Below are 10,207 nucleotides of genomic sequence, written 5' to 3'. Positions count from 1 at the left end.
AAAAAAAAAAAAAAAACACATTCCTAAGCATGAGATGCAATGTTTGAAAGGGGATTTCTGACTTCTGTTTTGCGCATGATGGTAAGACGTAATCTTAAAAATATTGATACGTTTTTAGCTACTGAGGATGTAATGATGCAAGGATGAAGTGTAGAAGAAGTCTTTAGAGACAGAGTCAAAACTTGGATGTTCCAGCTCATGACTCGGTCCTTCGGTACAGTGCCTCTCGGAACGCTCAGGAAAGAATGCAAAAGCATTTGATCTTTCTTCTCTTTGTACACTTCAATGTTTCGGAATTTTAAAAGAAAAATACATTTGTTTGACAGGTTAGAAAGCAGGTTTTACTTTCTGGTGCTTGCTATAATTGTCAGATTACTCCTAACAGGCTCATAACAGACAAGTGCAGAAATGTTACATGTACTACTGGTGTACAAATGTTTCGTGCGTACTACTTATTTCTTATTATGGTATGTATTATCTCTGTTGGGTTGGTGTGGCTAGATGCCACTCTTTTTCATGTTCACATGAACAAATGTTTGCTAGGGTCAAGCTGGTAACCATGTTACTGCTGTTGCACTCTGTATGTAAACTGATGTATTATAAAGCAARGGTAGACTGATCCCTGTGTGAGAACACACAATAAACTTACCATCTTTGTACTGATGAAAACTACTTGATTTCTTCCCATTCTTTAAAGATTATTCAGAAAGAATTCAATGAAATTGTCACATTTACATAACTTAAATATTTACATTCTCGTGAGACTTCTAAGCAGTGGTAACTTTTTTTAACCTGTCAGTAGTACATGCTAAAATACACAGAATTGTACATGTGTGTAGAGATTATATAACGTAGGTGTTTTATCAGCAATATAAAATCACACTTAAGTTTTCAGTAAGAGCTTGGGGACATCAGAAGCARGTAATCTTGATAATTCTCGTTTGGAATACAGTATTGATCAGTTGAATCATTTACATAGATAGTTTTTTTACTGAAGCAGAGGAGTTGGACTGATGATCTCCAGAGGTCCCTTCCAAATTCGCTATCCTATGATTCTAAGTTAAACTTCCGTATAAAACTAATGCAGCCTTTGTTGAGGTTCCTCTACTAATGTTTGTTACTCTGATCTGAACCATTTTCTGTCAAAAGTATACGTCTTTAATACAGAGTTAAATTAACCCTAGTTTCATCCAAGTAGTTATTTAAAAGCTTAGGAAAGACTCCTTCGGAATCACCGAGGAGGGTGATTAGAGAGAAATTGTTAAAATCTGTGAACTTCTGGAGCAGTGATTTTGAAGATCTGTATTTAGAATTTAATGCATTTTGAGCAAGCAGGTATCAAACTGAGTTGCGTATGGCTACTCTTTCCTTTTGGACACTTGCATGCAGCCTTTTGGCTCTCTGTGGTATTTGTGGTATGRCTGATGAAGTGGGGATGATTCTTAGATAGGAATAGCTAGTAATTGAATTATTTCTTTTCAATACTGGATATTCTTTTGAGGGAGAAATGGCCAGTAACAAGGACTGCCACAATATCATGAGCCAAAAGTAAGGCTTTGAGCTGTTGACATGGTAACCATAAGTTCAGATTGATTCTCACTGATAGCTGTTTATATTTCCATGCCATTAGCTGTCTTTGTTGCCAGTTCTGTGTGGCAGTCTTCACTGCTTTTTCCYTTTGTAAATAAATGAAGTAGTGATAGCACCCAAATAGACTTCCGTTGTAGTACTGTTTCTTACACAGTAAGACAGAAACAATGTCCTGAGTGTCCTGATGGCATACCAAAATGCAGGAGCATGATGCTTCAGTCTCTTASTATGTGTCTTTGCTTTCAAATACTTTATTCTACTGCAGGATTTAGAGTCTGAGAGATGCATCATAGTGCTAAGATGAGGTGAGCCAAAATACAAGGAACAGGGGCACATGAGTACGCATTTCGCCACTGCAAGGGGGTCAGTTGCTTCAGATAACCAAGAGAATCTAAGAAAATCTGATTTCTTTTAGGAGACTTGGTATTAYCCCTTTTAAAGATGCTCTTTGCAGCTGACAGACTATGCTATTACTGTTTACTGATGACTTGGTCTTGCTGAAAGTTCTGCGTATTTGCAGTACCTTCAGACAGTGAGAAAATACTAGGCCATATGGTAATCTCCCGTTCTTCTGTGGAGGACTGGTGCAATYGTCAGCAGTTTTTGCAGAGTAGTTCATCTCCTCTGATTCCTAGGCAAATTGTAACTCATCCTTCCTGACACCAGGGAGGATGCGTGAGTTGTGAGTAACTGAACTATACCTAAAGCCTGGCTAAGCAAACACCTCAAATTTAATACTGTAAACTGAACTGTTAGGCAGTGAAGTCACTAGTTACTGATACTTTTCTGTGTCTTGTCAGGCACAAAATAAAATGCCTTTCTTGACTGGCACTGAGAATTGTAGCCAACACATASAAGCAGCGTAACACTAGAGTCTGCTCTCATGCTTTCAGCTTTTAGTTGTATGGGGAAAATSCAGAAATGATTTTAACTACCATTAACTAAATTTTCACTTTCGGTATTCTGCTGTAATGGCTTCTTCAGACTGAACCCATTACTGTAGGTTTTGAAGGGATTCTTCTTGCTGAAAATGTCAGAGGAAGCAGAGATTTCTGTTTCTTTCCRCATCCTCTTTCTCACCATCTTGCTGGCTTGTTAAAAATCAAACTGATATTGGAGTTTTTTTTTTAATACTGCTTTTATCACTGATTACTGTCTACATTTAAGTGTGTTTTTTAGCCTTCAAGGGACCGTTTTATCAGCTATATTATTTCTGGCACAACAGTTAAGCACAGTACAAGTGCATTGTAATATTTTGTGAAATGTAACTAATAGGTAAACAGTTATTTAACATAATACTGGCACACTTTCAAGCTTTAGCTATTTGCCAAGGATTCCTACAGATCTGGCACCTTGAATAGCAAATATACTTAAATATAGATGGTTGGGAATGGGGTTTGARATGCAAATGATAAACTATCCTTTACTCACATAGAATTCCTTTTTCTGTTATTCCCCTGAATGGTATACTTGAGGCAGTGAGTACTCTTTTTTTTTTCTCTCTCTTTGTTACACAAAATAAATTACTTTGCAAACTTCTTCAAAGCTTTTCCAGAAGGAACTTGTGTTTGCTTTCTATTTGAACTAATATCTTGACTGAGTCACAAGTACAGTTTTCAATCTGACCTGTGTCCTTTAATGCTGGGTACAGTAACAATGTTAAATAGATCTTTATTCAGAGTTRTTATTTTCATAGGAGTTTACAGTGAATTATTTTAAGCACTTTCTGTTGGGACTGGTGCTTCTTTTCACAGTTGCCTAGTGCTCCCTTTATCCAGCTGTCTGAGGTTAATGAGTTTCAGAATCTCCCTTTTTGTTCCTCCCTCTTGTTTTATACACCAGGAAGGATTTTATCACTTTCATGTGTGTTAGAATTCTCTTAGAGGAAAAGTGCATGAATAAAAACTGTAATTCTGAACTTTGTCTTGTTTAATGTAATCTGTTCTTGTCTGAACATGTCTTATCTTCGTAGTATATTCATACTGTCAAGTAAACGTCTCATAGTATTTCTGTATTCATATTCCTTAAAGAAGTCACATTTCAAACTCTTCTATTACATGTCTTCATCTATAGAAATAAGGAGAACTGTGGCAGAATATTTAATTAAATCTGATTACAGTGCTTGCTTCAGGCTGATGCCATAGTCTTAGTGCTGCTAAATTAGGGGATTTTTAATGCCCTGGTAGACCTGGATCTTCACCAGTGCTGGAAGGCATAAAGTGCAGTTTCTTACTCTTCTTAGAATACAGCAGAGCCAATTACGGGTAGAGGCAAATGCCTCTCTGCTGCTCCTGATTTTTGCCAGTGGAAGTTTTAGCCTTTCTGTGCTTACTTCACACCCCTGTTCTTTGATAGCCTGTATACGTTGGWCAGGGACATGGTTCTTAGTCCAGTGGAGTATATGGTGAAATCTAGCTAAGACCTTCAAAATATATGTCATATATCTTAGARGAGTAGGAGGTAGATGAACGCTAGTTGCATCTTGGTTTGGGGTTAGCCTTTTGCTGTACTTCCCTTAACTCCAATGTAATGAGGCTGTCAGGGAGTGTTTAGCTGGGTTCCCACATGACCTAACATTTTTAGTCTTTGCAATATTGTGTTAATTTGACATCTTTTATGACTTTTCTATCTCACGACCATTTTATTTATTTTATGGGAGGAAGAAAAGTATGTTCAGTATGTTCTGGCTCATAAATTCTTGATAGCTATTGGACACTCATTCCAATGCAAAAATTCCTTACTTCTTTTCCATTAACTGTTTCTATTTTTTTTTAAGAGGCAGATATTTCAGAGAATGTTCTGCATTGTAGCAGAGAAAAATAGGTTAAAAAAAAAAAGTTGCTGAAGGTGAAGTTGGGCTACATGGGACCAGAACTGAAGTTCAGACTTTTGAGTGTAAGATTATGTAATTATCTGAACAATTTATCAAAGGTTTCAGTGGATTCTTCAAAAATAGAAAATTAAGTCAAGATTAGAAGTTTAGCTAAAGRGTGTGTTTTAGTTTGGACAAGGATTAACGTGAGCCACATGGCTTGCATTATTCCCTTTGTAGTAGAACTGTCTGTGGCATGTTTGATGCTCTGTTAGCGGCTATACTGGGTTAACAGATTTTTTTTTTARCTCTCTCCTTTGTGCTCTTTGCAGCATTGTGCTCCTTGACATCTTTCATTTAATACCGGTATGGTATTAAGTGGTGGTAAATTAATTTTAAAGTATTGTTCATCCGGCTTTTAGCCGTTGTCTCTCATTTGTGGTCTAATGGAAACTCCAGTCATTTTTAGTATTATAATTTCTTCTGTTCTGTTTTGTAGGATCATGGATTTTCCAGGACACTTTGAGCAAATCTTTCAGCAGCTAAACTACCAGAGGCTTCATGGCCAGCTTTGTGACTGTGTCATTGTGGTGGGAAACAGGCATTTCAAAGCCCATCGTTCTGTTCTGGCAGCATGTAGCACACATTTCCGAGCTCTCTTTACTGTTGCAGAGGGAGATCAAACTATGAACATGATTCAGCTGGACAGTGAAGTGGTGACAGCAGAAGCCTTTGCTGCTCTGATTGACATGATGTACACTTCCACATTAATGCTCGGAGAAAGCAATGTTATGGATGTCTTGCTGGCTGCTTCTCACTTACATTTGAACTCTGTTGTTAAAGCCTGTAAACACTATCTTACTACCAGGACACTGCCAATGTCCCCACCTAATGATAGAGTTCAAGAGCAAAATGCACGCATGCAAAGATCTTTCATGCTTCAGCAGCTGGGATTGAGCATYGTGAGCTCTGCATTGAATTCCTCTCAGAGCACAGAGGAACAGCCAAATACTATGAGCTCATCAATGAGAAGYAACATAGAGCAGCGTACCACTTTTCCTATCCGTCGTCTCCACAAGCGTAAACAGTCTTCTGAGGATCGGGCCAGGCAGCGAATTAGACCTACCATAGATGAGTCTGTTTCAGATGTTACTCCAGAGAGTGGGCAGTCAGTAGTTCATTCACGGGAAGATTTCTTTTCACCAGATTCACTGAAGATTGTGGACAATTCTAAAGCTGATGCTGTTACTGATAATCAGGAGGATAATACTATTATGTTTGATCAATCTTTCAGTGCTCAGGAAGATGCTCAGGTGCCCAGCCAGTCTGACAACAGTGGAGGAAACATTTCACAGATGTCCATGGCATCCCAGGCAACACAAGTGGAAACCAGCTTTGATCAGGACACTACTTCTGAAAAGAACAATTTCCCATGTGAGAATCCAGAGGTCGCTCTGAATGAAAAAGAACATATGAGGGTGGTGGTTAAATCTGAGCCCTTGAGTTCCCCAGAACCTCAAGATGAAGTGAGTGATGTCACTTCACAAGCAGAAGGTAGTGAATCTGTTGAAGTGGAAGGAGTAGTGAGTGCAGAGAAGATAGAACTGAGTCCTGAAAGCAGTGATCGTAGCTTTTCCGATCCTCAGTCCAGTACTGATAGGGTGGGAGACATCCATATTATGGAAGTGTCAAATAACCTGGAACACAAGTCCACTTTCAGTATCTCCAGCTTTCTGAATAAAAACAGAGGTGGCAGCTTTGGTGCTAGTCAAAATAACGATGATAACATTCCAAATACAACAAGTGACTGCAGAATGGACAGTGATGCCTCTTACCTAATGAGTCCAGAATCTGGGCCTGCAAGTGGTCATTCATCTGCGACAGTCTCTCATGTAGAGAATCCATTCAGTGAGCCTGCAGACTCTCAYTTTGTTAGACCAATGCAGGAAGTAATGGGTCTTCCTTGTGTACAGACTTCTGGATACCGGGCTGCAGAACAGTTTGGTATGGATTTTCCGAGRTCAGGCTTGGGCTTGCATTCTCTGTCAAGGGCGATGATGGGCTCTGTAAGAGGTGGAGCTAGTAGCTTTCCTGGTTACCGTCGCATAGCCCCGAAAATGCCTGTTGTGACCTCTGTCAGGAGCTCCCAGCTGCAAGATAACTCATCCAGTACCCAGCTRATAATGAATGGGACGACTTCTTTTGAGAATGGGCATCCTTCACAACCTGGTCCACCACAGTTGACAAGGGCATCTGCAGATGTCCTCTCAAAATGTAAGAAGGCCTTATCTGAGCACAATGTCTTGGTTGTAGAAGGTGCTCGCAAATATGCATGTAAGATCTGCTGCAAGACTTTTTTGACTCTGACAGACTGTAAGAAACACATCCGTGTACATACAGGAGAAAAGCCTTATGCCTGTTTAAAGTGTGGCAAAAGATTCAGCCAGTCCAGCCATCTATATAAACATTCCAAAACAACCTGCCTGAGGTGGCAGAGCAGCAATCTACCTAGCACTTTGCTTTAATCTTTTTGACCCCCTAGCCTGAGTGAGAATGACAATACAAACTTTTAAGTCTCTGAAGTATTTCAGGAACAGTAACACTATTTTGGTCAAGGCTGCAGGTTAAGAAGCTGCTCTTGGGGATCAGTGAGCATTTAAGTGGGATTATGCCCCACACACCACAGGTTCTGTGCATTTGGGATAATACCATACCTACCTCACAGGGGTGTTGTGAGGCTTAAACAACTGTTAGTGAAGTGCTTTGAGATCTTCAGAAGGTGGCACTGTTTCTATATTAAGCATTATTATTATTATGTATGTGCAGGCCTTGGGCTCGCAGGGATATAATCCCTAAAACTATGTAGTTCCTTTGCAGGGCAGAGGGGTGGAGGTTGAGTGAGAACATAGTTGTCTCCTGATGATGTTTAAGTAGTACATTTCAAGAATGAGGAATTTAAGTGCAAATTTCTTTTCTTTTTTTTTTTTAAGGGTATTTTGTAAAAGTGAAAGCATTTAAATGAATGACTTGTAAAAAGTAAGTTGATGAATTGTATATGAAAAATAATGCAAAGAGCTCTTTGTGTATGAAAAATACAAACTGCATATCTTTAAAAGAAAAACAACTTTGGATGCACCTGTCTGCCATAAAATGCTTTACAATATGTTAATTATAAAAAATAGTTTTAGAGTTCAGAATGTATGTTTGGCTGTTTTGTAGTAAAGGACACTATGTAATGAAGGTGCTTAAATTAAATCCAGGAGTAACTTTTGGTCTGCCAGATGTATATATACTTTGAATACAGCAAGATCTGGGTGTTTCACCAATTTTTTTTTCTGTAGAAACTTGTATTAAGTGATAAGTGAAGTACTGTTTCTTGTTTGTGCTATTCTTAGCAGTATTTTAACCGACTTGTATTTCATATGTTAAAATTCCATGTGCGCAGAAGTCCGAGAAGAGCTTGTATTTGCCTGCTTTGTTAGTCTGAATGAGAGAGAGAATTTGTGATGGCTTTTTCTACTGTATAAGATAGTCTCTTGCTCTTTCCAGATGCTGATAGTCARTCTGATCCATGTTACTGTGTCAACATACTATCCATTTCTGATATTCTTATCTTTAGGCTTTGATTTCCTTCTCCATATACTTGTTTTCCTTTGTTTTCCTTTCCAACTATGGATTTTTTCTCAGATCAAAGCAGTAAGGAATGATCCTCATTTGCCATATTTATTTATGTTGCTGTATAATGTAGTTATCAAATCCAGGCCTTCAGTTTAAAGTAGTGTCATAATAGTATTTTTTCTACATAAATTTAAAAAAGAACTGGCATAAATTTAATTTTTAAAAAAGAGCACTGTACACCTTGTAAAGCAGTTTGATCTTTGTTCTTCAAGCGAATCAGATAAATCTTGTTCTTAATTTCCTCTTCTTTGATACCACTGTAACAAAAAAAAAAAAAGACTGCAAATAGTATTAGTTAAAGATGCACGTGAACTTAATTATTAACTTTCAGCGTATTAGATTTCTAAATAACATCTTCTGATAAATAACACTTCTGATAAATCTTACTGTGCTGTATAAGAGATGGGTCAGGATTTTAGCGTGTCTTCTACTCAGGAGAAACAAACGATCAACATTTTCTGTGTCAAAATCACAGAGTAAATGCTTCTTTGGAAACTTTCTCCTCTTTGTCTCTACAGCAARTATATCCTGTGTGATGTTCAGCAGTTTTGAAGACTTGTGCTGTCTGATAGTTTGCTATCTTTAACATCTTAGATTTATATTTGCATAAACTGAAAATAAAATCTTAGTCCACAGTCCTGTAGGTAACTTGGCAGGATGAGCTATAAAAACTGTTGAAGTACAAAAATCGTTCATTGTCAGACCGAAGGAAACATGGAACTCCTACGTTTTGCTTTGTGTGAAACAGTAAATGGCTGATAAAGAAATGCATCTTCATCTCTAATTTCACCTGTCCATGTTGAAAAAATACCTAGTGTCTGTCAGTGCGTCGTTTGCAGCTTGCGCATCCAAGGTAGATRGAACTGTAGTGAATGACCTGATTAATTCCTTCAAAATGTTGAAATGTCATTGTAGAATTTACCTAACGGTCTTATTTCTGGTTCTTAATTTTTTTAAGCATTAAAGAAATGTACCRCATTTATAAAAAGATTAGGAAATGCCACATTTTATTTGAAATAACTGATTTCAGGGGACTAACAACATTGAGCTATACTAAATGATCTCACTGAAACATCAATAAAATGCAGTATTTCATWTTTTAATATTTTTGTGTTAGTGTGTTGCCTTGTTAGTAAGATAGTCKTTTAATCTTTCTTGCCTTTCAGTGTTTTCTTTAAAAAATAGTTTTGTTTCCATTTTGTATCCATTTTCTGTAGCACATCTGAAATCCTTGAAATCCCATSATGCATAGGAATAAAGCAGATATGTGAGTAAGGAGACTAGAATAATTAAGAATTAACATGAGCAGATGAATTAAACATATATTTAACTGTACTTCTGGATCTGTTTTTATAATAAGATTTAAATGACATTGAGAAATGTCAACTTGTAAGAGAGGACTGCYGTCATTTTTAAAGAAAAAGTTAAACTTGGGACATCTTTGGAAGTAGCAATTGYAATTTTCTTTATTCATTGATACATACTTCTGGAGGGGCATCATGCAAGTCCAGGCGCTTGTGTCTAGCGTTTTACTCTCTTCATCTTCTGATATGAAGTAATATCTCTGAAGTATCTCTACTCTAGCTATCTTGTACTGTAGAATGGGAAGTTTTTCATCTCCAAGCCTACTAGCTGTCAAAAAACTTACCATGGCAATTTTTGTTCAAAACTTAAGTTTCTGAACACTACAGTGAGATCTCATGTGAAAGTACTATCATGTTAGTATTACGAAACAAACCTGAGAATAAATGCTACACTTCGTGCTGATGTGTCTGATTTGATTTTTCTTGTCCATATTATCCTGCTTCACTTGCTGATAGTGTACAGAGGACTGACTAAACAAGTAATGGTTGCGAGTTCACTAATTGCGTTCTGTATATTACTAGATAATTGGCATTACAAAATAACCCTATTGAAATGTGAGTGTACGTTTGCGTTTTTCCCAAGTTAGGTGAACGTACAGTACTGCTCGTGCAGGCCTTCTGCCCTTGCTCTGCCTTACCCTGAGGTTTTGCTAATTTCAGGAAGATGTGTAATCACCCTGAGGATGGGCAGTATTTGAGCTAGCATAAAATCTTGAAGGACTGTATTATCCCATCAGCATTTTGTGAGCTAATTTCAACCAAC

General features: G+C 37.7%; 1 protein-coding gene across 1 annotated transcript in view; it reads left to right on the top strand.

Annotated features, from left to right (window-relative positions):
• Nucleotides 1-9,415, top strand: part of ZBTB5 (zinc finger and BTB domain containing 5) — a 10,379-nt gene extending 964 nt beyond the window's left edge. The window contains exon 2 of the mRNA XM_085302124.1: nt 4,902-9,415. Coding sequence (XP_085158250.1) covers nt 4,906-6,927 — 2,022 coding nt within the window. The 5' untranslated portion in view covers nt 4,902-4,905 and the 3' untranslated portion in view covers nt 6,928-9,415. The remainder of the gene's footprint in view (nt 1-4,901) is intronic.
• Nucleotides 9,416-10,207: the final 792 nt, after the last annotated feature.

Source organism: Rhea americana, unplaced genomic scaffold (genome assembly GCF_003343005.1).
Source record: "Rhea americana isolate MKP2758 unplaced genomic scaffold, rheAme1 scaffold_186, whole genome shotgun sequence".
NCBI classification, from domain to species: Eukaryota; Metazoa; Chordata; class Aves; order Rheiformes; family Rheidae; genus Rhea; species Rhea americana.
Note: the sequence above shows the minus strand (reverse complement) of the source record. Positions and strands in the feature narration are given on the sequence as shown.